This window comes from Podospora pseudoanserina (genome assembly GCF_035222485.1).
Source record: "Podospora pseudoanserina strain CBS 124.78 chromosome 7 map unlocalized CBS124.78p_7.2, whole genome shotgun sequence".
Classification (NCBI taxonomy): Eukaryota; Fungi; Ascomycota; class Sordariomycetes; order Sordariales; family Podosporaceae; genus Podospora; species Podospora pseudoanserina.
The window spans coordinates 353,124-379,279 of NW_026946672.1; the positions used below are offsets into that span (position 1 = coordinate 353,124).

Below are 26,156 nucleotides of genomic sequence, written 5' to 3' on the forward strand. Positions count from 1 at the left end.
ATAAGCCCAAGCCAGACTGTGATAGGTTGACTGGCTTGGGAAAGCCTTTTGGTGTGCCAGTGAGGCTGTGTAGACCAGAACGGCATGGTTTCACTTAGCTTCAGCATCAGCCTCCCCAAACTATTCAACCTCATTTAGTCGGACTGCGCCCTATCACGAAGGGCAGCATTTAAAAACTGAAGGGAATTTGTTGCACCATAAGGTTTTTACCACCACACCTTTCACGATCAAGCCATCACCATGCTTTTGAGACCACACAGAATTATCACCCAAACCAATGCTACCCCAACCTTTCCTTTCGAAAAACTACCCAGGGAACTGCAGGATGAAGTGTGGAAGAACTCGGATGAAGTAGATACTTTATGGAGACCCACGGTTCAGGCCCAGAACTCGTTGGAGTTAGCACGGGACATGATCCGCCCAAAAGACGCAAACGGGAAGTGGCTTGCAAGGTTTCGCTTTGAGCACTTCGTTTCCCGTCGTATCCCAACACTGGCTCACGTCTGCCGCAATTCACGACAAATCATCCAGGCACATGCTCCAGCACCTGAACAGACACGCAAAGATCGGAACCGCCTCTGGTATAAAAACACCTGGAACGACTTTTACGGCTCAGTCGTCGTCCTCGAGGAGATTTACGTCGAGAACAAACAGTCGCTGCTACCCATCCTGCCAAAAGGCAGTTATCTGGTTTTGGAGCTCCCATATGGTCACCGCCACGGACCCATCCACAACCTCACACAGGGGAGGAGACTGCTCGAGGTGATTCTGGCAGCAAAGCACGATCAAATCAAGGTTCTTTTACCAAGCCAAAAACACCACAAGCTTTCCAAAACACCGATAAACGAAAAGCTGGCTGCGCAGGCGAGGTTTTGGTACGACGATCCTCTGCTGGTGAGCATTCATGATCTTCGGTGCTGGAACGAACTGCGCGACTATTGCCGCAGTGCTGGTGAAACTTGGCCGTTTATTGACTCTGTTTTGGAGGGACGGAAAACCAGGGACGCCATGGTGGAGGAGACTCTTAGGCCACTCGTGGGTCTGTGGAACAGAGAGAACAAGCATCGAGAAGATCGAGGGTTCGACAAACTGAAGCCTTTGCCGAGCATCGACGTGGTGGCAGAGGTCCGGTTCACGCATTCTAGTGCTGGGTATGGTAGGATGGCTCTCAGTCGTGGTGGGTGGGATTAAAAAGGAGAGCCCTTAGTAGATAGCCTAGTTGGATGACAACAGGTTGTTTACTTTTCCCTTTTTAACCACCGTTCAGCATACCTAGCCACGCACCGCCAGTCTACGTGCAGACTTCGATAGACGATGGTCAAATTTTCGTTTTCGACTTGCTGAATCTCTGGGCTCACTCTGAAATTTTGAGGCTTGGCCCCCAAGAACTTGGCGACTTGATTATGCGTACTACCTGTGAGCCTGGATTTCTATGATCGATCTCGTTACTCACCGGCGGTCAAAGATAACGATAACAGGCTCGAACCATGAGTAATGGGTATTACACGTGTTGACGAGTGTCGCGTGCTCTTCTTCCCCACGGATGAGTTGAGGGGAAAAAGGAATTGATGTTCCTGTTCCTGAGCGCCGAGAGCACGTGGAAGGCGGCCAGAACGAACCTGCGTTCTTCTGTGGCCTTTCCAAACAGGAAGTTCCCTTACAAATACCCCACTCTTTTGAGCTTCCAAGGCGCTGCCAAGGCCTTCTCTCCGGCTTAATGTTGGAGTGAGCGAAGGGGGGCCCCACGGCGCGGCGTCTTGACATAAAAGAATGAGTCGGCACCTGTAGACATGTCAGAGCATGGTCAATATCGAAGGCGCGAGAAAGGGCGATTAAGTGAAGAGGCGGTCGAGCATGGCAGCCAGCCCTACGAGATGGCCGTGTCAGAAGAACTGCCCAAAGCGGCAGTAAAAACACACGTCCTGCGTTTCCAGTTCCTTAAAACCGACTCCACCGGCTCCAACCGGCCCCCGCAAAAGCCCAGCACAAACCCACAATTCTCTCAACTGGTACGTAATGTCTGTGGCCATTTGCGCCTTGGCTGCCAGGTTCGGGTTGGAGAAGAGCTGCGAATCCCTTCCTGCCCAGACATTCTGTGATTCTCCTTCTCTTGCTCGCGATGCGCCGAGCTAGGCGATGGGCAACTTTCGCAGGCGGCCCGGGATGACTCCTCTACATCTCCAGTGGCGGACCAACGGGGGAAGAGAAAACAGCCAGAGGGTCCAGAGTGTTAATAAGACGGGACATGTTGCTGTTATATAATGGCGTCCTCGGCTCCCCTTTCTGTCATCCCAAGAGTCTTGCCAACTTCCACCCCTTCGAATCTTTCGATGTAGCACCTCAGCCAAGTTTCGGATCACACATTTTCGCTCCCCGCCGTTCATCTGCCATCTTGGCTCTGCCGCCCACCATGGCGAACCCTCAGCAGCAAATCGAGGGGCATGTCTCGGGCCAAGCCAATGAGCCCCTTTCTCTCCCTGCCCACTGCCTTTCTGCCTCCCAGGTTGCTCAGGAACTCCAGACAGACACGATAACGGGTTTGACCTCCCAGAAAGCAACTGAGCGCCTGGCCAGATATGGCGCCAACGACCTCGGCAAGGAAAAGGGTGTTAAGCCCCTCGAGATTCTCTTTGCCCAGGTCTTCAACGCCATGACCTTGGTACGTACGGTATCTTGCCAAAAGAGTCTAGCAGCAGAACGCTAATCATCTCCCTCTAGATCCTCCTGCTAGCCCTTGCTGCCAGTTTTGGTATCCAGGCCTGGATCGAAGGGGGTGTGTTGGCTGGTCTGATCGCCATCAACGTTGTTATTGGCTTCTTCCAAGATCTTCAAGCTGCCAGAACCATTGCTTCTCTCAAGTCTCTCAACTCTGCCACCGCCCGCGTGGTCAGAGATGGCGCCACAACCACCATTGAAGCCAGCAAGCTGGTTCCTGGCGATATCATCGAGCTCAAGGTTGGCGACAGTGTCCCCGCCGATGCCCGCATCATCGAAGCCGTCAACCTTGAGGCAGATGAGGCGCTCCTCACTGGCGAAAGTGTCCCTGCCCGAAAGTACCCCGACGAAGTCTACCAAGATGCCGATACCGGTCCTGGAGACCGTCTTAACATCGTTTTCTCGTCCAGCGTCTTGACCAAGGGTCGCGGAAAGGCCATTGTTTTCGCAACTGGCATGTTCACAGAGATCGGAGCCATCGCCGCCGCGCTCGATGATGATGGAACCAAGAAGCGGAAGCTGGAACGGGACGAAAACGGCAAGGCCTCGATCGGTGCCTACTTCTCTTTCGCTCTGGGAAAGACATGGGACTGGATCGGCGCATTCCTTGGAGTCACAGTCGGTACCCCGCTCCAGCGGAAGCTGTCGCAGCTGTTTCACTACATCTTCATGTTTGCCATCGTGTGCGCCATCATCATTCTCGCGGCCAACAAGTTCAAGGCAAGAAACGATGTCATCATCTATGCCGTGGCCACAGCCATCGGTACCCTTCCGGTGACCCTGATTCTTGTGCTCACGATCACCATGGCCGCTGGAACCAAGGTTATGGTGCAGCGCAACGTGGTTGTCCGCAACATGCGCTCTCTCGAAGCTCTCGGCGGCGTTACCAACATTTGCTCCGACAAGACTGGTACCCTCACCCAGGGCAAGATGGTAACCCGTATGGCCTGGATTCCCGGTTTCGGCACCTATTCGATTGACACCAACGACGCCTACAACCCTGAGGCTGGAGCCATCACCTTCACCGACGCGGAGCCCCGGAACATGAGACGCTCTGCCGACAATGGAAGAGCCGTCAGCCCCAAGGACGAGTCTCACCCTTCTCTCGCTCACTACCTCGACATTGCCTCCCTTGCCAACCTGGCCAAGGTCATCAGATCAGACAACGAAGATGGTTCCAACCAGTGGAAGGCCAATGGTGACCCAACCGAGATCGCCATGCAGGTCTTTGCGACTCGCTTTGGCCGCTCCGGCTTGGGCATCGAGGCCGGTTCGGGCTGGAAGCAGCTGGCTGAGTTCCCCTTTGACTCATCTATCAAGAAGATGTCTATCCTAGCCGAGAGTGAGTCCACTGGCTTGGTGCACATCTTCACCAAAGGTGCCGTCGAGCGCGTTTTGTCTAGCTGTGTCTCCGTGTCTGTTGGCAACGATGACAGTACTGTTGCTCCCATGACCGAGGAGTTCAAGACCACTACCCTGGCCAACATGGAAGCTCTTGCCCGTAGAGGTCTTCGCGTTCTCGCCCTTGCCAACAAGGGCGGTGTCAGACCTGTTTCGGAGGAGGAGTCCCGCCGTGGCCTGCTCAAGCGCGAGGAGTTTGAGCATGACTTGGTTTTCAGAGGCTTGGTTGGCATCTACGACCCGCCGAGACCAGAGTCACGGCCCAGTGTGTTCAAGTGCCACGAGGCCGGCATCGGAGTTCACATGTTGACGGGTGATCACCCCGAGACCGCACGGGCTATTGCGATTGAGGTTGGCATCTTGCCTGCTAGGATGGAGCTCGTCAGAGCTGATATCGCCCAGGGACTGGTTATGGCCGCGCATGATTTTGACAAGCTATCGGATGACGAGCTGGACAAGCTGCCAGAGCTGCCTCTCGTGGTGGCCAGATGTGCACCCTCTACCAAGGTCAGGATGATCGACGCTCTTCACAGGCGTGGCAAGTTCGTTGCCATGACTGGCGATGGTGTTAACGACAGCCCCAGTTTGAAGAGAGCCGACGTTGGCATTGCTATGGGATTGGGTGGCAGTGATGTTGCCAAGTCGGCTTCTGACATTGTGCTGAGCGATGACAATTTCGCCAGTATTCTCAACGCTGTGGAGGAGGGCCGCCGTATCTTTGACAACGTCCAGAAGTTCATGCTTCACGTCTTGTCGGCCAACGTAGCTTTCGTCACCACATTAATGGTCGGTTTAGCTTACAAGGATTCCGCCGGCATCTCCATCTTCCAGATCACCCCAGTGGAGATCTTGTTCATGTTGCTGGTGGCTGGAGCCTTCACAGAGACTGGCCTCGGCTTCGAGTCTGCCTCCAAGCACATTCTCAAGAGACCCCCCCAGAGTGTAAGTTTTCTGCACCCCTTCGTCGTTACGGTATCAACATGTGCGAGGAAATTTGACTAACATTTACGTGACAGCTCAAATACGGTGTCTTTACCCCCGAGTTCATCTCTGACTTGTTTGCCTACGGCCTCATCATGGCCATTTGCCTGCTCACTGCCTTCATCGCTGTCATTTTTGGCATGTACGACGGCAACTTTGGTCACGACTGCAACCTGCGCTACTCGGAGTCTTGCGAAGGTGTCTTCCGCGCTCGCTCGACTTGCTACACGGCCATGATGTGGATTTTCGTCTTCTTCGCCTGGGAGCTCGTTGACAGCCGTCTTTCTTTCTTCCACGGCGCCTTCAACAACACAAAGAAGTGGGCCGACAAGTTGTGGAGAAACCCGTTCCTGTTTTGGTCAGTGATGGCTGGCTTCTTTTGCACGTTCCCGACGCTGTACATCCCCGTGCTCAACGACCGCGTGTTCTTGCACAAGGGCATCGACAAGGAGTGGGGTGTTGTCTTTGGCGTGACCATCTTCTTCTTCTTGGCGGCCGAAACGTACAAGTGGGGCAAGAGAAGGTACCTGAGAAAGAAGGGTGAGATGGTGAAGAAGGGCGAGGGGAGTTCGGAGGAAGACCTGGAGAAGAAGACGTTTGAGAGATTTTACTCGTCGGATAGCGATTATGCCAGCGCCGGGACAGAGAAGGCGTAAGCATTTAGGTGTTGATCGTGGGTCTACCTACCACGTCGCCATTAATAGTAGATACCTAATATTTTGTTACCATTCCCAAAGCGTCCACTTTCCGTGTTTTGAATGCTGCGCCGCGGCCCAACAACGTGGTGTTGGTACCTTTGGTGGATGCCCCTTGCACTGACAGGCCAACCAGTGGGTGCGAGCGGGACCCGGGAATATCCGAGGCACCAACGATACACTGCAAGACAGCGGCGCATGTTGAAGCTGACCATGCAGGGACAACCAACCCGTCAAAGAGATTGTGAGTTGGTCCACAAGATGCTGCGCTTTATACACCACGACAACGCGCTGCTCCTCGATCATGCTCGCTCGTGTTGATTCTGCCAAACTTGTCTTCCTGACCGAAGCACCAAAATGGGCCTCCTATCAACAGCCTTCTGGGCGGTTGTCAGTCCGATAGTTCTTTTCCTGGCATACACTTACCTTTCACTCCTTTGGAACTACATCGTCGCCCTTCAAATTGGCGTCCCGGTCCGAGCTATCCCCATCGAGCAGACCAACCCTTTCTGGATGATTATGGATAAGAAAGTCCTGGCCTTTCTGAAGCGATACCTGCCATTTTTGCGAGGCTCCAGCTTTGCGCGATTCAACTGGCGAGGGTTCGAGATCGTCGAGAGATACAAGCCGCATCATGAACTGGGAGATGTGTACATGGTCTCGACTCCTGGGAAGAACTGGTTGTACCTCGGTGATCCTGACTTGGTAACGGAGATGTTCAAGAGACGGAACGATTTTCCGAGATGTTCGAAGCTGACGGGTAAGTTTGAAGTCTTGGATGTCGAGTCAGGTTGATGCTAACCGAGGCTTTGCAGAGTCTCTGAACGTTTTTGGGACAAATCTGGGCACTGTTGACGCCGCGGAGTGGAAGCGGCAACGAAAGATTATTGCGACGTGCTTCACTGAGCAAACCAATGCTTTCGTGTGGAGTGATGCCGTTACTCGCGCCCGCGATATGCACCGTTACTGGACTTCAAAGCCGAACTTGACGACAGCTGCCGACGACCTTCGCACACTGTCTTTGGGCATCATGTCCGAAGTTGGATTCGGGCAGTCATCCAAGTTTCAAGGTCATGAAGAACGGCTGGGAGCAAGCGGCACATCGACGACTAGCTACAAGGACACACTGCAGGAGATTTTGGAGAACTGTGTCCTAATCATGGCGCTAGGGCCAGAGGTTCTTGCCAAGCTTGAAAGATGGCTTCCGAAGAAGCTGAAAAAGCTCCAGCATGCTTGCGTGGTGTTTCAGAGCCACATGACCAAAATGTACGAGGAGACAAAGGCCAAGGTTTCCAATCGGACCTCCTCTCAGACTTCGGCCGATTCGCGAAACTTTTTGACCTCATTGGTGCAAGCCTCACACGGGATGACATCGGAGGGTCTGACAGAAAAGCAAGTGTACGGCAATATGTTCATGTTGGCGTTCGCTGGCCACGACACGGTAGCACACACCTTTACCTTTGCCATGCTCTTCCTGGCAGGGTCTCCTGACGTTCAAGACTGGATTTCGGAAGAGGTGCGGGCGGTCCTGGGAGACCGCGATACGAAGGATCTGGACTACGAAAAGGACTTCCCGCGTCTTCACCGATGTTTGGCTGTGATGTGCGAGACTATCCGTCTGTACAGCCCAGTTGCTTTGGCCAAGTGGACAGATTCGGCCGCACAAACGCTACAGGTTGGACAGAAGGCGATTGTTATCCCCGCAAACACCATGGTCATTCCCAGCTACTCTTGTCTTCACACTGACCCCAGATGGTGGGGAGAGGACTCCTTGACATGGCGGCCCTCGAGATGGATCAGGAAGAGCGGGCCGAAGGGAGAGGAGGAGCTGATAACACCTCGCAAAGGGACGTTTCTTGGCTGGTCCGAAGGCGTACGGGACTGCCCAGGCCGAAAATTCTCCAAGGTTGAGTTTGTGGCCACGATCGCGACACTGTTCAAAGATTGGAAGGTTGATCCAGTTCCTCTAGATGGAGAAAATCTGACACAAGCAAGGAAACGAGTACTGGAGTTTATCGTGGAGGATGCTGCTCCCGTGCTGCTGTTGCAGATGAATCATCCCGAAAGAGTACCGCTGGTTTGGAAGAAGAAATGAGCGGTGTGATGGGAGCATAAGTTTATAGAAAGAGAGGGCTTTTGTCATTATATCGAGAGTCTATCGCAAACTGCCGATATTTCTGTCCAAACGTTTTTTCCGCATGAAGGACTGATGATATACGTAAAGCTTTTGCTATATTGTGATTTAGCATCCTTTATAGCAAGGAACACGTACGTGCATGGCATGTGCATTACGTACCATGATCCAGGGGTGGTAACACTCATTCATCCCCGCACACATCTCCCACTTCAACTTGCGTGCTCAATTTACGTTAGCTCGCTGACTTCGTTCAAGTCGAGAGGTTAGCAGTTAGCAGGCACTAGTCGAAATGGCGCTACTCAACGATGTTATTCCGGTTTTTTGCACTGCTGAAATCCGCGGGGATGTCCTGGACGAATTTTTCCGTGCTGCGTATAGTTCTCCAGAGTTTGTCAATGAAGGAATTCATGGTGACATCGGTGGGCTCTTGTATTCCACTACCTACTGTGAAATAAACCAGGCAAATCTAATTTGGGTCATGCCCATAGCGGTACTCATCCATGATACCAATACCGAAGGCATAACCCACCCAACAAACCCACCTGTTTCCAAACCGACCTCTTGCCCCTTCAAGAACAAGACGGCTGAGGAGATCTGGGATTTCGCACAAGAAAACCTGCGTTACCCCATTTTCAACCGTGCCATCGCCGTACTAGACGAGCAAACAGTCGTTGACAAGGAAACATGCTTGCTCGTAACTACTTGGGAAAACCCCCCGTCAGAACAAGAGAACGGGTCTGCGTTGTTGACCGTCAGGTCAGACTTTCGATCAGCACTAGTGATCCTCAACATCAAAAACTTGGGCATTGGAGGGGACGAGCACTTCAAGAATGGCAAAGATGCGAAGGGTGTGATCCGCCTTTATCAGAGATAAGATGGAGGCCAGTAATGCTAGATCCACGACCAAAGGTGTGGAACCTACGTCGCCCTTCCAGTGTTGATAGCTTTTGGATACACGTTTCATTTGTTTGTTCACATTGTGTCCCCTGAGCCCCTGGACGTTTACCCCTGAATTTAGACCCACGAATTCAAAAATGAAACTCCGGCCAGTATATCCCCCCTCCCTGCTGAAACAAAAGATCAGAACTCGACGGGTCCTCCAGGAATTGCATGCCCATAGCCGGCTGCATGAGAAATTCTTCCAAGGACGGTTCGGCAAGAGCAACTTCAGCAGTCACCTCCAGCCCGCCCATGTCAGGCATCTGATCCCCATCCTCGGCGTGCGGTACGCCAAAGTGACCCGGGGCCCCATGTCCCATGTAAGCATTTACATCGTTACTTGGACCAGCCATATCAGCTCGAGAGTTCTTCTCTTCTGTCTTTTTGATCGTTTCCATCATCAGCTTAACATGGCGGTAGTACTCTCTTGCGGGAAAATTACCGCTGTCTTTGAGTTGAGACATTAACTGGGCTGCATCCTCGAAGCAATCCCTGTCACTGGCGCTATCCTCGTGATCGAGAAGACTGGACACGGCGAGGACGGTGAGTGCTGAGAATAGGCTCTGTGTCAGGTCGTGGTACAAGGCCGGAAAAGCACCGTTGATCCAGCTTTCGGACAGGATGCGGTAGGAATGACGGGCACATCGAATACAGGTGTCGATGAGTGTTTTGGCGGAGGCGGGAATCGGCTTTGGTGGTGAGCTGCTGGCGTGGAGACGCAGACCGTAGAGGAGGATTGGACGGGTGGCTACGATGATGGTCTGTAAAACACGGGGTCGGTCTAAGTAAGGTACCTCCACAGTACTCGAGAGAGAAGCAACTTACCGCATTGAGTTTCAGGTGCAAGGAAAGCATGTCATAATTTGGGTAGGAAGATGTCGTGGTGCTAGTGGTGACCATGTGTAAAGCCGGTGGCAGTTCCTCCACCCAAGCCTTTAGCTCTTTCAACCGTTGCTGCACCTTTGTAAAGAGATCGGCTGGTTGATCCTTTCCGCCGTAGATAGACTGTACGACCTTCATAGAGATGGTAGCCAACTTGGCGTATGCGATGTAGTACCCGGCGTCGCTAAAGTCTCCGTTGGTCGGGGCGTCCTTTTCCACCAGCTTGTTGGACGGCATGTCCACCCTGATGTCTTCGTCCTGGATCGAAGGGAGACAGCCAAGGGTAGCCGCCCATGACCGATCCAGGATGTAAGCCGTCCACCATACTCTGACTCGGTGTTCACGGAGAACAGGATCTGGAAGTTGCGTCGGGGGTATGTTAAGATGAAGACCCAAGAGAACAGCCATCCGGACGGCGCTGCCTGCAAAAGTATAGGAGGCATAGATGCGGTTGAGTGTGAATGAGTAGACTGACTGATCATAGCACCAGTCTGTTAGCGCTGTAGGCCGTTCTCAAAGTGTATAAGCCTACCAATATCAGACGTATCTCGATAAAGTCCATGGTCGGGTGTTCTCCAAGATAGCTCAGGACTTTTGACGCTTGTGCAAAATGACCCAAGCCAGGGAACACCTGACCCGGAGGAACGAATCTAGAAGAACACAGCTCGCCAAGAGCAAAGAGTGCCCTCAGTTTGCCAGCCATGATCGGATCCCTCCAGTTTGGATCGGTAAGGCTGTTTTCCAACGCTCGCAACACCTCACCTGGACGCACAATATACAGACATCTGCTCGCGTGCATCAATGCGACGTTCATGATCAGACGGGCGCGGGAGGGTTTCGGCCATGGCCAGGGTGTCTCGGCCAACGACATGATGGTGTCATCACCAGCGTACTCGTTATGTGGAACATGGGCGAATTGAAGGTCACTTGGATCTGAAAGAGCCTGTCTGAACCTCGTTGCAAATGCTGTGTCGGCCGCCTCGTTGATTGGTTTCGGTGTCTGGGGAAGATCGATGTCCAGGAACCACGGCTGCGCATCAGTCGAGCCATGAAGGGCAGTTGTTGAATCCGGGACAGCGAAGGGCCCAGTTGAGCCGCGATCCCGGCTGGGGCCTTGCTCTTCCTGAGCTGCCGATGGTGTACTGACGCTGGATTCACCGCCACTAGGTGGGACTTCTGCTCTATGTGCAAGTTGAGCGCGCAGCCGCTTGTTCTCACCTTCGAGTTGCTTGATATATCTAGACCGAGATGTAAGCCCGGTTGCTGGTTGAAAAGTTGCATCAAGGGTTGGGATTGCCAGCAAACCTTTCATCGACCCGGACTCGTCTATTTCGATTGGGATAGATGCACTCTAACTCTGACTTCTTGCAGTTTGTGCAGGGCTGTTCACCGGAGCATTTGACCTTCCGAGAATGGCAGCGATGGCATCTGGAGATGTGATATCAGTGGAAAGGTCGAAAAAAGGGCACAAGAAGGGGCGGGGGGCGCTGACGCTGTTGACTTGATCTTCGGAGCTAAGGTCCCGTCATTTTCTCGGTCACCCATTTTCTCTCTGTACCTGTATCCAACACGGCATTTGGCCGGTCGTTGTCATGTGCTGGGCCGATGCTATCTTCATCTCGGCGCGGGCCTGAGTGCAGCATCCGATGCTCGGAGCGACAGTGACAGGGCACGTCCCGCCGTGGATCCAATTCTCGACTTGTTGGCAAGTTGAGTCAGACAGTATCCGTAGACTTGGGCCTTGAAAGTAGGGCTTATCGGTAGCCTCCCAGCATGTTATCGCCTGTGGTCTAGGCCTGGGCCCTGGCTCGTTTGGTTGCAGTGAGAACGACGGTGTGTCTTGACCGTCTCCACCACATCGGCAAAAGAACTTTTGCCGACCACGCTGTTTTCGGCAAGGGTGCTGTGGCCGAGCATTTCACGAACTTCAATATCACTCGGCACACTGCAAGTATGCCGAACTATGGATAACGGTGAGAAAATGTTGCATGAGCACTACGGCAAAAGGCCTGTAAAAAGTTCGTAAGAAAGAAGCACTCATCATGTGTCCCAAAGTCGACGAGATGAGCTCGGTAATGACGTGTTCAGACATTGACGTTCCAAAGAAACTGTATTTAAAGTCTTGAACCAGCGTTAATCGTGATGACTCTCTTGCCGCAGTTTTGTATCATCATCTAGTCTTTTCTCTACATACGGGGCACCAGGCTCGTCAACCATCACCATGCCCTCGTCTCTTTCTGATAGCAATGAGCTTGGCATCACCAAGCACGCCAAACATGGTGGGTGCGCCGTCAAGGTCAACACTGCTCCATACGTTAACCCTACCAAAGAATCACAATCCTCCCTTCTCAAAAGATTTGTCAGAAGCAATCGATGGACTCCACCATGGTGTCGCCAACAACAAGGGCGGGAATTTAGATACAATTCTGGTATTGTCTTGCTATCCGCCTTCGCCAGCGCCGTGGCGGCCGCCAACTTGTACTACACCTATCCTGTCCTCAACAAAGCCGCCGACGATTTTGGTGTCAGCTATGAAAAGGCCGCTCTCATTCCCCAGCTGTTGCAAGGCGGGTACGGCCTCGGCATCCTATTCCTCTGCCCCCTCGGGGACGTGTTTCGACTCCGGCCCCTCATCATCACCTTGACCCTTGCAACCACCTGCACTTGGCTCGGGTTGTGTTTAAGCTCCAACTTTGAGCTCTTCACCACCCTGAGCTTCCTGACTGGCTTTGTGACGGTGAGCCCTCAAATTCTACTCCCACTCATTGGCACACTTGCGCCACCGGCACAACGAGCCACGGCTGTCTCCCTCGTCTTGGCCGGCATGATGATGGGCCTGGCAGTCCCTCGTGTCGTCGCTGGCATCGTCACGCAATATACGCCTTGGCGTAACATCTACTGGGTTGCTCTCGGCCTCCAGTGCATCCTTGTTGCCCTCATGTGGCTTTTCTTCCCCGACTATCCACGACCAGACCCCAACAACACCCAGACCTTCTCCCGCAAATACATGAATATTCTGGGGAGTATCATCCGCATGATGGTCACACAACCGACTCTGGCCTACGGCTGTCTTGTGACCTTCCTGGTCAATGCTGTTCAGGCATCCTTCTGGACAACTCTGACAGCCCACCTCGCCGGCCCACCCTTCCACTTTGGACCCCTCCACATTGGCCTCTTTTCCATGATCGGCATCGGCACCACCATCCTGATCCCTGTGTACGCTCATTTCGTGATTGAACGGTTTGCGCCGTGGTTTTCGACCATCAACGGACTGTTGCTGACCATCGTGACGGTTGCCTTGGACTGCTACACCGAGAATGTGCTGAAGATCGGGGGGCCTATACTGCAGGCATTGGGCGTCGACTTTGGGGTACAGTTGGGAAGTGTGGCCTATCGAGCGGCTGTGTACAAGGAGCTGCCGGCCAATCGGGCCAACGTTATTTTTACCGCCTGCGCGTTCATCGGACAGCTGGTTGGTACCAGCATCGGGAACACTGTATATGCCAGGAGCGGTTGGTCAAATGTTGGAATTTTTCACATTGCGTTTGTTTTGGTGACGATGGTGGTTATATTTTTGAGGGGGCCAAAGGAAAAGGGGTGGTTTGGATGGACAGGGGGAGCTGGGCTGCGGTTGGAAAATGGTGGTTCGAAACAAAAGGAGGAGGGTTCCGAGTCAGATGACAATTCGGCAAAAGTCTGATGTTGTTTTGATTGTATGATGGTTTAGATAAAAGTTTTTGGGTTGTCTTTGGGGCCTTTGGCGGGTTTATAATGATAATGAAGAAGACGGTGAAAAGTAATGAGTTAGAGTAAAAAACGTCCAGGATCTCCATGTTCACGAAGGCGCAGGAAGTGATTGGTTACAGTTTGACGAGCTCCAGGGTGCCTATGAAGACTGTAGTTTCTGGGGGTGGAATTAGGCACCTTGGGCGGATCATCAAAGAAGTGTTATCAGACTTGATCTGGCAAGCCAGGCCCAATGTGGAGGCAAGGAGTCAGGTGGTCAATGCAGCCATGGTTGGAGGCTTGCAAGACAAGGAGCAAAAGCGAGCAATTAGGGTAACAGTATAGTTATAGCCACGGCTAATCTACACTATACTGCACCTGGGGGCTCTGTTATGATTATTGTCCAACTTTGTGCATGTTAGTGTACCTGGGTAGGTAAGGTAAGGTACGTATCCATCATACTAGCAGCAGCCAACAACATGAAACCAAGACACGATGCTACTCCAAACCTCCAGGGTCACACGAAACACCCTACTGTATACTCAGACGAGCAACATTTTTTTTCTTCAGCACTTTCATGTGACATGATGGTGTGCTAAAGATCCTTCCGTCCTGTCACCAACTGCACTGCTAGTAGCCATGGATAACCTTGGAGTGTTGGGTGAATGCAACCTTCAACCAACACTCACCAGGTGTCTGAATACCGCGTATGGAAATTAGCCATCCGGTCTCCATAATGGTTATAACTTTCGATACTGCCACCAACAAAATTTAGTCAACTCTTGGTATACCCAGTTCAGTAGCCCTGCATGATCAAGCGTGGTCGGCTGGCCTCCAGCATCACTGTTGGTTTCTCCAATGTCACTCTCCAATATCATTCCCATTGATGTTGGGGTTTACCAAGAAAAGTCGGTGAATCTTAGACATGGCTGTTGACAATTGTGATGCAGCTTGGCTCATGCTGCGTGGATGTAGGGTATCGGGAATGCCAGAAGGATTGAGACTCGTGATACATAAAATGGCCCGGGGAGCCGCCGAACTATCTTTGCCTACTGAGTCCATCACCTCTCTGCTTCCACTGCTTCCTCGACACTCACCATGAAGTTCTCGACACTCTCTGGTATGACAACCGTGCTCCTGACCGAGATTGGTGGCGCTCTTGCTCAAGGTGGTGGTTTCTTCCAAAGTTGCAACCAGGATTGGTACATGGAAGGTGACCGATACATGGTGGCCACATGCAGAACCAAGAGTGGTGGTTGGAGGCGGACAAGGCAAGACATGAACAAGTGCATCACCAACCTCAACGGGAATCTGCTCGCGTGGAATATGTAAGCTGATGGCCATGTTTGTTTGAATTTAGTTCAGTACTGATATGCAAGCGTCTAGGGGTGGTTACCATCCTACATGTGGCATGTGCAGCCAAGGCGGCCTCCAATATGACGGAGCACCAAAGAACAGTCGGTTGAACTGCATGTGCATCAACGCCGCTGGTCAGCAAGACTGGAGTGAGCTTGAGCTGAGTAAGGTTTTCCTCGATTGATAACGTTCCAATGGAGACTTGCAAACTGACCATGTGATCAGACAATTTCGTTTCCAATGAGGATGGACATCTATGGTGCTTTGGCCATTGGGCCCCCGAATACTGAGGTGCAAGGGGAAAAGTGATGGAAAGGTCCGGGGTGATGTGTTATTGTGCTAATGTGCAAATGTGGTGAAGTGGTAAAAGAGTAAGGGAGCCAACAGCTCCACATGTTGTCGTTGCAAGAAGGAACGGTGTGCATAGGGAAAGAGCATTTGTGGAAGACACCATATAGGAGGGAAAGAGCTAAAGAAAGAACCAAAATAGGGAGGGACGACGGTGGGTCAGGTCAGACAATGGAAAGAGCAACCCTGGGAACGAGAAAGAATGAGAAGGAGCAAGAGATACTTAGGAAGGAGCAAGAGAAGGTATATTCCATGACACCGTCTCTCACCGCTCTCTCCTCCCAACGTAACAGGGCCAGTCCTTTGGAACAACGGTAAAGTAGGCTTTCCACCTCCACTCCTTGGCTTTGTCAACCTGCACAAAGTCATAATCCCTGACCAAAGTCGCACATATCTTGCTGAGCTCAATCTTTGCAAGATTCTGACCAGGACACGAGGCGTACCCAAAACCCCAAGGCACAAAGTATTTCTCCAACCTCGCCGCGTCAGGAGTGAGCCATCTGTCAGGGTTAAACATCCTGGCATCCTCCCCCCAGATCTCCTTACTGTGGTGAATCACCCACACGTTCACGGACACGGTGGTGCTGCCAGGAATGCGTCTGTCTCCAATCACCAAGGGGGTTCCTTTCGGCACTACTCTCGGCAACCCCATCGACGCAGGACCAAACACTCTCAACGCCTCTTTGATGCACGCTTGCAAGAACGGCAAACGCTGGGTGTCCGCAAATGACACTGATCTACCACCGACAGTCCCAGCCTTGGCAGCATCAATCTCCCGCCTGCATCTTGCCCACGCAGTGGGGTGTCGAATCATGTAGTACACAAACGCCTGCAGCCCCGTCGCCACCGTCTCATTCCCCGCAGCCGCAGCGTTGAACGCCGCCGAGTGTATCTCATGCATCTCCATCGTGCCCTTGCTCTTCTCCAGCATGTGGAGCCAGTGCGCCAAGGCATCAAACTTCTCCACGTTGGGATTCTCTTGCCGCTCTTTGATCGCCGTCATGGCCGTGTCGATAAGGTGCCCCCACGGTGTCACTCCCAGCCAGGTGATGAATCTGTTGCTGAGAAACAGCACATGAAACCAGCGGAAGAACCCGGCGATGGAGACATAGGCCGCTTGCGGGTGTGTGTTGGCGATGGTGTTGTTGATGTCTTTGCCCTCTCTCAGAAAGCCGAACTGCTTGGAAAAGATGACCTCGCCGATGACGTCCGAGGTGGCAAAGGTGAAGAACTTGTCGAGATCGATGGGCTTCTTGGAAGAGCTAAACTTGTCGAACCAGTCAAAGAGGAGCTCGAGGGTGTTGCCGATGGCTTCTTCGGAGCGGAGAAGGTTGGGAAGGGTATATGCTGGGGCGAGATGGCGAGAAAGTTCGTTTTTGACGGCAGGATCAGTAGCTGACATGGGGTTTTGGAAACGCCCATCGGGGAAGGCAATCACTTTGTACCAAGGGGCTTTGTGTAGAGAAGGAGAAGCGAGGACTTTCTTGATCGCGTCAGGATGGCTGATGCTGACTTCATTCGGAGCGATACGGACAAAGTGACCTTCAGATATCTATCAGCTGTTTGCTTTTTGTACAGCCAGTATTGCGGAACACCCACCATGCTTGTCATGCAGCCTGATGAGCTCTAAGTTTTGGTCGCCCTTGAGAATGTGAAGGACGTGCCATATTCTGGTGAAGCTGGCCGTGAATGGGCCGGGAATATCGCTGATTGGAGAGCAGTATCGCCGCCAGAAGAGCAATGTGAGGAGCAGAGTACCAACCAGACCGGCCAACTGAGAGTGGCTCAGGCCCAAAAGGGCGAATAACCCTGTCATGTTCGACGTCACTTCAGAATACGACCCGATGCTCTGGAGCTGTGGCTGGCACAGGAATGCAGTAGGATGTCGGTAACACTCGGACTTGGGGAAGCCAAAGTGAGAGAAATCCTTTTGCAAGAATTTCCCCTCTTTTTGACCAACAGTGAGATCGCTTGTGGGCTTGCAGAGAACTTGTGATGGCAGGGGTGAGATTCCCACTCTGTCGGCGGGGCTAAACCAGACAGACCGACAGGACGGCCAAGAAGTATTCATGGATTCTGAATGGAAGCTTTATCTGCTCGATTTCTTTGGAGGCATAACCATAGATATGTGGACTCGAGTCGATACACCAGCACAGAAAAGATTGGCAGTGCGTGTTTTTCTGCTTTTTCAACCTCTATAATAAGGTACTTATCACTCTTATCGGTTCTTATCGCCCCTCTTACCCCCTGAAGCCCCCCTTCCGCCCTGTCCTTTCCATGTCTCTTTGATCAGGTCGGCAGCCTATAAATGTTTCAACACATGAAAACAGTTTCCGGGCAAGAGGAAATATGTGAATATGAGAGTACCACAAAACCTACCTTCTCCCCAATCACATAAACCGTCAATTGCGTCGTGCCCCCCGGCAAAATCGGGATAACACTCGCGTCCGCCACCCTCAATCCCCTGGTCCCATACACCCTCAGCTCATCATCCACAACCCCACCCAACTCCCTCCTCATCTTGGCCGCCGTCCCAACAGGGTGCCACGCTTGCGGTATGTAGTTCGCCCTGATATACCCCCCCAAATCCTCCCTGCTTGTCACCTTGGCGCCCGGCGCCGTCTCGACAGCGTGATATCCCGCTAATGGGCCCTCGGGACCGAAGAAGCGGCGGTAGAACTCGAGGTAGGCGATCATGAGGTCAGTGTCGACGGGGTTGGTCAAGGCGCGGTAGTCGACCACTGGGTCTGGGGCATCAATGTTGTCGGGGTCGACCGAGACGGTACCGCGGGAGGTGGGGTGGAAGTTGATGGGGTTGGCGCCGGGGGCGGTACCATACCCGATTACCCAGTGGAGGAAGGAGAGGGAGCCGGGGGCCGAGGAGAGCATTTGCTCCGCGAGGAAGTTGTTTTGGGCTTTGTAGCCGCGGAGAACGGAGCTGTCTGTACCTGGTGCTGCAAAAGAAGCTGGATCCTGGCGAGCGAGGGAAGAGGCGATGGCGGGAAAGGCAGATGGTGCCGCGATGGGGAGTGGAAGATCTGCCACCAGACCTTGACCTTGTCCTTCGCTGGGCGGGAGATGGGTCGAGTTTGAGGTAGGTGGTGGGGGTGGTTTTGTAAAGTTGAACCGAATAGGGGGTCCGATTGGGTGATCTTGAAAGTTCGCACCCACCCCAGGTAGGCTGACCTTAACAGGGATTTTGGCCTTCTTTAAGAGCATGCGTGGACCTACTCCGCTCAGTTGCAGAAGCAGAGGCGTATGGATGGCTCCTGTCGATATCACAACTTCTTTGTTGGCCTTCACAGTAACTCTCTTTTCTGTGTCTGTCAAGATGCACTCGACTCCAGTTGCCGCGTTCTCCTTACCACTCAGGACTATCTTGGTAGCCCGTGCGCTTGTCAAAATGTCATAATTTGGCCTGTTCAGACCATCCCAATGGCCAGTTCTGGAATAGGAACGCTGTCGGGTCTTTGGATCCACTGATAATGGGTAGTAAAACACTCCATGGTTGCCAGCGTGTCCGTCCGCTGGGAATGGAATTCCTGGCGTTTGGATGAGACCGTCGTAAATTGTTTCTATGCACCAATCTCATGTTAGTGTCTGTCCTACTATGAAGGTGAAGGCCCTTCAATGTTTTAAAAACATACTGATCGCAGGATTAAGACCGCCTGGGAACGATGCGTAGAGGCGGGTGTCATTATACTGTCCCCAAGCCTGAACGTCGTACGTAATGTTGAAGTCCGCGGCAAGTACCGGGTTCGGGGGAACAAAATGGATTGCCTGTTGTCGTCAGTACATGGCACTCATCTTGTGACGGAAGGTGAAGAGGCTAGGTGCCTTCTTGAAGTAAGGGAGCAATTCTTTCCAGCTCCAATTCGAGCCATTGTTTCCCAACTGATCCCAGATGCCATAGTCCTTTACAGTGCCACGCATCACAGCCATACCGTTGACAGCTGAGCTGCCGCCCACGCCAAAGCCCATGCCCAGCGGTATGGTTCTGTTGTTTAGACCTATTTGTGGAACAGACGTGAGATTGTACAAATGCGCAGTTTGACGGTCGCCATTGGGGTCGGATGGATTCCCTTCCAATGCAAGTCAATACTCCCGAACAAGTAAATGAAAATGAAGTTGGCAACCTACAGAACCTTCCATGTTCGATCACCAGGACAGAGTCTGTTTACAATGAATTAGCATTTTGACACACATAAAGCAAAGTATCCGACGCGTACATTCTCGCAGCTCAGTCAGACGATCTGCAATTGTAAGACCAGCGGTTCCAGCCCCGACTACTATGTAGTCGTATGAATCTCTTAGTTCTTCGGGAGTTTGAACATGCCTCGCCCTGAGCACCGAGTCTGGGACCGCCACTGCAACAGGCAGGATCCTCGTTATCAGGGAAAGGGCAGCCACGACAAGAGAGATGTTGAATTTACGTGCCATCATCACTGACCGTACGAAAGCAACATGGCTGAAGACACGATTTAGACAGAACAACGCAAAGGACTTGGGCGGGGTCATGATTTGAACTTGACTTACCTGACCTTGTTTCATTGCCAAGAGACGGCTGCGTCGGTGCAAGAGACGTAATGATTGTAGGTGACACAAGATGCGAGTAAGACGCCCAAATTACCATTCCTCCAATTAGTTGCTAGTATTGCTGTGTCTAATGCATCCATTGTCTCGTTGGCTGCATGTGGACCGTGAAGGATTCAAGCTCTACTGGCGTACATCATCACAATACTCCTGAACAACTACCACTATTGGTAGAGTCACTAATGCAACGAAGTGAAACGACAGGCAAGAGCGAACTCAGTTTCATGATATTAACACTAGGTATCACCACCGACTCCACAAAACTCCTTACTATCGTACAACTTGGTTGGCAAACTCTTGCAGACAAGGAAAACGGGGGAATCTAGTAGGCCACCTGGCTGTGGAGGCCATCCAGCTCTCTGGCCCAGCACCTGTGCTGGGCAATGTTGTGGAAGAACTTCTCCATAAAACCAGCACCGCCCTTGACGATGTCCACCGCCTCACTCAAGCTTCCTGGCTTGGTCTCACGCATAGTCACGACACCATAGCTGTCCTGGACCTCGGCACTCTCCGAGACACTAACAGCTGGCAGGCCGATGGCCTTGTTGACGAAGTCGACAGCTTCGCCTGTGGCTCCAATAGCCTTGAGATGACCAAAGGCCTCCCTAATCCAATGCAGAGCTCTGCCGTTCTTGGACAGAGCGCGAATGGAATCAACACCGCCGGGAATGAAGATGGCGTCCACCATGGTGGAGCGGAAGCCTTCCAAGTGATGATGAGGTGTGGTGCTACCAGCTCCACCGGCGGCAACAATCTTGCTTCTCTTGGTTCCGATAACCAATGGGATGGCCAAGCCAGCCGAGATAGCAGCGTACGCAGCTGAGTAGGCGACCTGATCGTACCCATCGGCAACCAAGATGGCGATTCTCCGGGACGCAATGGTAGGCTTTGATCCGGGGAACTCTGTTTGGCTCAAGCCTGGTGCCTTGCGGCCGTGGTTGGGACGGCTGGCCTCCTTGGGGGGCTCACCACCAACCATTTCGGCGACTGTCTGGGCGAGACCCAAGTCGATATCGGCCAATCGCGTCACCATGCGCTCGTACACGACAGGATCCTCACAGTGGTCAAGTTCGAATCCCAGGGCGTTGATGATGTGGTTCTTCTCAACCGCCGACATACTGTTCCAGAACAGTTGCGCCTGAGCAAAATGCTCCTTGAACTTGGCACTGCGGGCGCGGGCCTTGATGCCGGCAACCTTCTCAGCGTATTCAACATACCCGCCTTCCTCGTGAGTAGCAGGCTTGACCTTCTCAAACCGGTTGGGCCAGTAGTTGACGGTGCCTTTGGTGATGGTGTGGCGCATAGCACCATCGCGGTTGAAGTTCATGACGGGGCATACTGGGCGGTTGATGGGAAGCTCCTGCCAGTTGATACCCAGACGGCTCAATTGTGTATCGAAATAGCTGAAGTTACGGCCTTGGAGAAGAGGGTCATCGGAGAAGCCAATACCGGGGACGATGTGGCTTGTGCAGAATGCAACCTGCTCAGTCTGTGGGAAGAACTCGTCTGGGTTGCGGTTGAGCTCGAACTCGCCAATGTAACGCACGGGTACCAGATCCTCGGGCCAGATCTTGGTAGCATCCAAGATGTCGAAGTCGAACTTGTGCTCATCAGCTTCAGGGATCACCTGAATACCGAACTTCCACTTGGGGAAGACACCGTTCTCGATGGCCTCCCACAGGTCCTTGCGGTGGAAGTCTGGATCCTGGCCGGCAAGCTTGAGGGCCTCGTCCCAAATAAGAGAGTGCACGCCGAGTTCAGGGGTGAAGATGAACTTGACAAAGTGACGCTCTCCCTTGGCGTTGATGAGCGTGAAAGTGTTGACGCCAAATCCTTGCATCATGCGGTACGAACGAGGAATACCTCTGTCGCTCATCTAACGGGCCCGGCATGTTAGCTCTCCAGTCACGTCAACAGAGCCATCAGGTCACAACTTACCGCCCACATGAACATGTGCGTCGCCTCGGTGTGGTTGTACTGGAAATCCCAGAAGTTGTTATGGGCTGTCTGGGCCTGGGGAACCTCGTTGTGTGGCTCGGGTTTGCCAGCATGGATGACATCGGGAAACTTGATGGCGTCCTGAATGAAGAACACGGGAATATTGTTGGCGACAATATCCCAGTTTCCTTCCTGTGTGTAGAACTTGATCGCAAAACCTCGCACATCGCGAACGGTATCAGCGCTGCCACGGCTACCGAGCACTGTCGAAAACCGGATAAAAATGGGCGTCTCGCGCGATGTGTCGGTAAGGATTGGAGCAAAAGTGACATCCTCGGCACTCTCGAAGAGCTTGAACTTGCCGAAGGCACCGCTGCCACGGGCATGGACGACGCGCTCTGGGATTCTTTCGTGGTCGAACCTGTGGATCTTTCCAGGTGTCAGTTGTGAGTTGGCAAGAAGTGAGCCATAAAAAAACATACTCTCTCGCGAGCAAAGGGGTCTTCCAACAGCATGGGACCAGTCTTGTCGTTGTTGACGATCTTGAGCCAGTCATCGGCAGAGGTCTGCTTGACACCATAGTCTGTTGTGAGGCGGGCCTTGTCTGACATCTCCTTGGTCTCCTTCTGAAGGTCGGCGACCTTGTCACCCCCTCGGGGCCCAAGAACGGCGTGCTGTACTTTCTCCATGGAGGGCAAATAACTGGCCATACAACGTGTTGCTCGAGCTGGAGGTGTGTGCAATTGGTGGGCGAGGGTACTGAGAGTTGGTGCTGGGTAGCGCTGATAGGATTCGGGATGGAAGAGAGAATCAGTATACTACAAGAATTCCATTGATAGAAACAATGGCATCTGGGGAAGCTGCTATAAAGGTGCGGTTTGGGGCAGCCGGCACTTCAATGTCCATGACGTCAAAGAAGACGGAGGACCAGTCGTGTCAGCGGGGTATTCACCCCGGTGGGGGATTGCAATGGCCATGATTGGATGCATGCTCTGGCATTCCCATCTGAAAACATCTCGATGAGCCCCCCAGTCACGATCGTCCCGACTTTAATGCTCATCCAGAGCTTGTTGCACTTGCTGCAAATGGTCAAATGTGGATGCAAAAGCCGCGACTTCAGAGTCTCTGATGTCATGCAGCCCAAATAGCTCCGTCTGGCCCTGATTGGCCAACCAAGCACAAGCCTGATGCCCTGGAACCCCCGCCCCCACCTTCCAAGAAGCCAAGAACACACCCGAAAGGGAATTTCATTTTCAGGTCCAGGCAACATCCATTAGAGATTAACCGTTTGTTCATTACTACATGCCTGGACATAAACTTCTAAAATAACGCCCTTGAAGTATATAGCCCCCCTCAACTCACTTAGCAACGTCTTCCATACCCTCCATAACCACCATGATGTCGCCCGCCTATCCTCGGCCCTGAACCCATCATGACAGGCCCATGTCTTCTTCGACCGCCCCCCATCATTCCGCCAAACCCTCCTCCGCCGCCATAACCATGTCCTCCCCCGCAGCCGTTTTGGACTACCACTGGCCTGGGTCCTGCGCCATAGGCACCCCCGTAGCGACGGGATGATTTAGATCCGAAACCGAAGCACATGGTGTTTTGACTTGTGAATGTTGCAGCTTAAGGTAAGTATGCTGACAGTTGGTGGTCTGATGTTGACTTGTGGCAGTAGACGTTGATGTGTGTTTTGAATTCTGGTCCTTGATCTTTTGGATGGAAATCGTGTGCGTGGCAACTTGGTTGAGGTTGAATGTTCTATGATGAGCCCGTTGATGTGTTTGATGAGAACCTTCAACTGTTCATGTCTTGACAGACTTTATATCCCCAAGTCTTCAGCGTTTGTCTGGCTGGCGTCGTCATCGCTTCAACCATATCTCAAGAGTGAGATGGTGAGGACGCAAGCCAAGCTAAACTGTTATCACTCTCAACTGGGCATGATGTCACTCCAGCCTTTGAGCCTCTGTGAGATAGCGAATGCCAGCTTCGAAATGTGGGGTTCAGGTTGAAACAAGCTTCACGCTCGTCCCGGTAGGGACTTGGGACGCGACGACAAAGCCGACAAACCAAGGAGAACCAATCGCCACCCTTGCCGAATTCCGGTCTATTCGTGTCTATTTCGTTTTATCACCGGATGCAAGTGCCGTTGCCAACAGCTGGTCGGTAACCAACTTAGCCTTGTGCGCGAAGCCCATCAAGTCATCACCATACTTTTCTTCAAACTTGCCATCAAACACCTCTACACTGACCCAGCCCCTAAAACCTGTTCTGAGCACTGCTTCAGCGAACTCCACGATTGGGAGGTATCCCCCGTCATATCTTTGGTTCTCAGTCAGCTCCAGTACACGCCAAGTGTTGAGTCGTGGAACGGAACTTACGGCAGGGGTCTCCAGTCGTGGCTCCATCTCCCTCTAGGTCTCAGGCCTTGTTCTACCACATCTGCCAGCGGCTCATCCATCTTGTATGCGTCACTTATCTGCAGGAAATAGATCTTATCCGACGGGACCGTGCGCGACAGCTCTTCAAGACTGTCCTTATACCGCACGGTGAGGTCTGCAGCCGAGACCCCTTCAATGAGACGTGACGCTGTAGTTGGATCTCCCCATTCCCCACCAGCTGTCTGGAATGTATCTAGACACAGTCCAATGTTGGGCCGATCAACCATCTTGACAATTTCCCAAACCTCCTTCCATGTGGGAGCCCGTGTTGCCCAGCACCAATTCTCATAAGCAAGTTTGAAGCCGTGTGGTGCAAGCATATCGGCCAGCTCCCGGAGGTCCGCTGCCAGATCCGAAAAGGAGGATGAGATGCCCGCCGAGTCGGACGAACCAACTTGGAGCATGTCAATGCCTGTGGCATCCATGATTCTGATCCAGCCTTTCGCGCGAGCAAACGCGTCCTGACGCTCACGGCTTCCAGCAGGCCAGCCTTCAAAGTTTGCAAAGGGTTGGAGGACCATGATGACAAGTTCGTGGCGGCTGCAGAGATCCTTTACTGCCTTTGCTGCCTCACAGAGGGTATCGTAATCGTCCTCGGCGACATCGCGGCCAAAGTGCAGCGTAGCGTATGAGAGCAAGTCTGGGAAGGAGAGTTCTATGCCTTGAAAGCCGGCTGCGCGGATGGCTTCGATCTTTTGGTGCAGTGTGTGTTTTGGCAAGCCGATGGAGCATGATGCGAAGGCGAGGGGAACCTGTGTTGTCGACATCGTCATCCGTTTGGATACTTGGGCGGGATTTCGATATTGGGCGAACAGAGGTGGTAAAGTGAGGCCACAAAATCACCTTTTAGGAGACTTTCGAGAAAGTCGTGACTTCGATGATGTCAGCGTTACTCGACACCACCCCACACCATCACCCTTCAACCAATCCCGACAAGGGATCAACAAATGCAAAGAAGAGGTCGAGCCATCATCGAAAAAGATATATCATGAGCATCATCACACAAAATGCCGACTCTAAAGAAACTTGGTTCATCTCTCGCCATCCCATGACAATGCCGAGCAACTCTCCACCTCACCGACACGGGCAAAGACAGATATTTTGTAAGCATCACCATGGATGTCAACAAAATTGGCATGATAGACACAGGCTCCATGAGGGGCATGATGTCTCTCCTCCCAGCCGACCACAACATCCACGCGCACTTTTGCGACCCCGACCGCCCCAACGTCAAGAAGCTTCTCTCTCAAGCAGCCGACACAAACCACTCAGACAAAATAACCCATCATGAAGTCCACAAGTCTCTCTGTTCGGCTTTCCCTTCCGACTCCCCCAAGGTCTTCATATTTTCCATTCCCCACGTGTGGAGCCAGATGCCAGCATTTCTGACTTATCCCCGTTCCTCAAGAAGGGCGATATCATCATGGATGCCTCAAATGAGCACTACCGCGCCACCGAGCGCAGACAGGAGGAGCTCAAGAGGATCGGGGTGCATTACATTGGTATGGGTGTGTCTGGAGGGTACCAGTCCGCAAGGCAGGGCCCAAGTATATCTCCGGGATGAGCTGATCAGGCGCTGGACGCTGTGGTGCCATTCCTGGAGAAAATAGCGACAAAGGATGGGAAGAGAAGACCATGTGTGAAGAAGCTGGGGCCGGGCGGGACTGGGCACTACGTCAAAATGGTTCACAATGGAATCGAGCACGGGATGATGACGGCGTTTTCTGAGGCTTGGAAGTCATGATCACGGGGCTCGCTCGGCATGAGTTACGATGAGGTGGGCGACGTCTTTCGAAAATGAAACGATAATGGTCCCTTGAGAGGGAACTTTCTGGTTGACATTGGCGCTCAAGTGTGTAAGATGAAAGGAAAGTGTGGTGAGCATGTACTGGGGGATTTCAATGACAAGGTCGTACAGGACGTCGACAATTCCGAGGGGACTGGGACGTGGGCTGCTGAGGAAGGAATTCGATTGCATGTGGTGCACCCGACGATAGCTCT

At 52.7% G+C, this 26,156-nt stretch overlaps 11 protein-coding genes across 11 annotated transcripts; 6 read left to right on the plus strand and 5 right to left on the minus strand.

The window, feature by feature from the left end:
- Nucleotides 1-240: 240 nt before the first annotated feature.
- QC764_704310 (uncharacterized protein) lies at nt 241-1,191 on the plus strand (the record flags this gene model as incomplete). The annotated part of the gene is made up of 1 exon (XM_062950090.1): nt 241-1,191. The coding sequence occupies one exon, from the start codon at nt 241-243 to the stop codon at nt 1,189-1,191; it is 951 nt and encodes a 316-aa protein (XP_062795843.1).
- Nucleotides 1,192-2,245: 1,054 nt separating this feature from the next.
- On the plus strand, nt 2,246-5,753 carry QC764_704300 (uncharacterized protein; the record flags this gene model as incomplete). The annotated part of the gene is made up of 3 exons (XM_062950089.1): nt 2,246-2,659; nt 2,719-5,058; nt 5,133-5,753. The coding sequence occupies 3 exons, from the start codon at nt 2,246-2,248 to the stop codon at nt 5,751-5,753; spliced, it is 3,375 nt and encodes a 1,124-aa protein (XP_062795844.1).
- A 396-nt stretch (nt 5,754-6,149) lies between these two features.
- Nucleotides 6,150-7,887, plus strand: QC764_704290 (uncharacterized protein; the record flags this gene model as incomplete). Its single annotated transcript, XM_062950088.1, has 2 exons — nt 6,150-6,552; nt 6,608-7,887. The coding sequence occupies 2 exons, from the start codon at nt 6,150-6,152 to the stop codon at nt 7,885-7,887; spliced, it is 1,683 nt and encodes a 560-aa protein (XP_062795845.1).
- A 331-nt stretch (nt 7,888-8,218) lies between these two features.
- On the plus strand, nt 8,219-8,858 carry QC764_704285 (uncharacterized protein; the record flags this gene model as incomplete). Its single annotated transcript, XM_062950087.1, has 2 exons — nt 8,219-8,348; nt 8,418-8,858. The coding sequence occupies 2 exons, from the start codon at nt 8,219-8,221 to the stop codon at nt 8,801-8,803; spliced, it is 516 nt and encodes a 171-aa protein (XP_062795846.1). The 3' UTR covers nt 8,804-8,858.
- A 37-nt stretch (nt 8,859-8,895) lies between these two features.
- On the minus strand, nt 8,896-11,453 carry QC764_704280 (uncharacterized protein). Its single transcript, XM_062950086.1, has 4 exons — nt 11,243-11,453; nt 11,056-11,178; nt 10,283-10,988; nt 8,896-10,224 (listed from the first exon to the last, which is right to left on the minus strand). Exons 1-4 carry the CDS (start codon nt 11,293-11,295, stop codon nt 9,373-9,375), a joined length of 1,734 nt encoding a protein of 577 aa, XP_062795847.1. The 5' UTR covers nt 11,296-11,453; the 3' UTR covers nt 8,896-9,372.
- A 369-nt stretch (nt 11,454-11,822) lies between these two features.
- On the plus strand, nt 11,823-13,834 carry QC764_704270 (uncharacterized protein). Its single transcript, XM_062950085.1, has 2 exons — nt 11,823-13,444; nt 13,575-13,834. Exons 1-2 carry the CDS (start codon nt 11,972-11,974, stop codon nt 13,668-13,670), a joined length of 1,569 nt encoding a protein of 522 aa, XP_062795848.1. The 5' UTR covers nt 11,823-11,971; the 3' UTR covers nt 13,671-13,834.
- Nucleotides 13,835-14,574: 740 nt separating this feature from the next.
- QC764_704265 (uncharacterized protein) lies at nt 14,575-15,016 on the plus strand (the record flags this gene model as incomplete). The annotated part of the gene is made up of 2 exons (XM_062950084.1): nt 14,575-14,804; nt 14,896-15,016. 2 exons carry the CDS (start codon nt 14,575-14,577, stop codon nt 15,014-15,016), a joined length of 351 nt encoding a protein of 116 aa, XP_062795849.1.
- QC764_704260 (uncharacterized protein) lies at nt 14,867-17,321 on the minus strand. The gene is made up of 2 exons (XM_062950083.1): nt 16,780-17,321; nt 14,867-16,722 (listed from the first exon to the last, which is right to left on the minus strand). The coding sequence occupies exons 1-2, from the start codon at nt 17,249-17,251 to the stop codon at nt 15,446-15,448; spliced, it is 1,749 nt and encodes a 582-aa protein (XP_062795850.1). The 5' UTR covers nt 17,252-17,321; the 3' UTR covers nt 14,867-15,445.
- A 77-nt stretch (nt 17,322-17,398) lies between these two features.
- On the minus strand, nt 17,399-19,731 carry QC764_704250 (uncharacterized protein; the record flags this gene model as incomplete). The annotated part of the gene is made up of 6 exons (XM_062950082.1): nt 17,399-17,482; nt 17,560-18,755; nt 18,828-18,960; nt 19,018-19,262; nt 19,321-19,353; nt 19,410-19,731. The coding sequence occupies 6 exons, from the start codon at nt 19,729-19,731 to the stop codon at nt 17,399-17,401; spliced, it is 2,013 nt and encodes a 670-aa protein (XP_062795851.1).
- Nucleotides 19,732-19,907: 176 nt separating this feature from the next.
- On the minus strand, nt 19,908-22,791 carry cat1 (catalase 1). The gene is made up of 3 exons (XM_062950081.1): nt 22,194-22,791; nt 21,712-22,140; nt 19,908-21,649 (listed from the first exon to the last, which is right to left on the minus strand). The coding sequence occupies exons 1-3, from the start codon at nt 22,419-22,421 to the stop codon at nt 20,096-20,098; spliced, it is 2,211 nt and encodes a 736-aa protein (XP_062795852.1). The 5' UTR covers nt 22,422-22,791; the 3' UTR covers nt 19,908-20,095.
- A 358-nt stretch (nt 22,792-23,149) lies between these two features.
- On the minus strand, nt 23,150-25,060 carry QC764_704230 (uncharacterized protein). Its single transcript, XM_062950080.1, has 2 exons — nt 24,096-25,060; nt 23,150-24,036 (listed from the first exon to the last, which is right to left on the minus strand). Exons 1-2 carry the CDS (start codon nt 24,926-24,928, stop codon nt 23,832-23,834), a joined length of 1,038 nt encoding a protein of 345 aa, XP_062795853.1. The 5' UTR covers nt 24,929-25,060; the 3' UTR covers nt 23,150-23,831.
- Nucleotides 25,061-26,156: the final 1,096 nt, after the last annotated feature.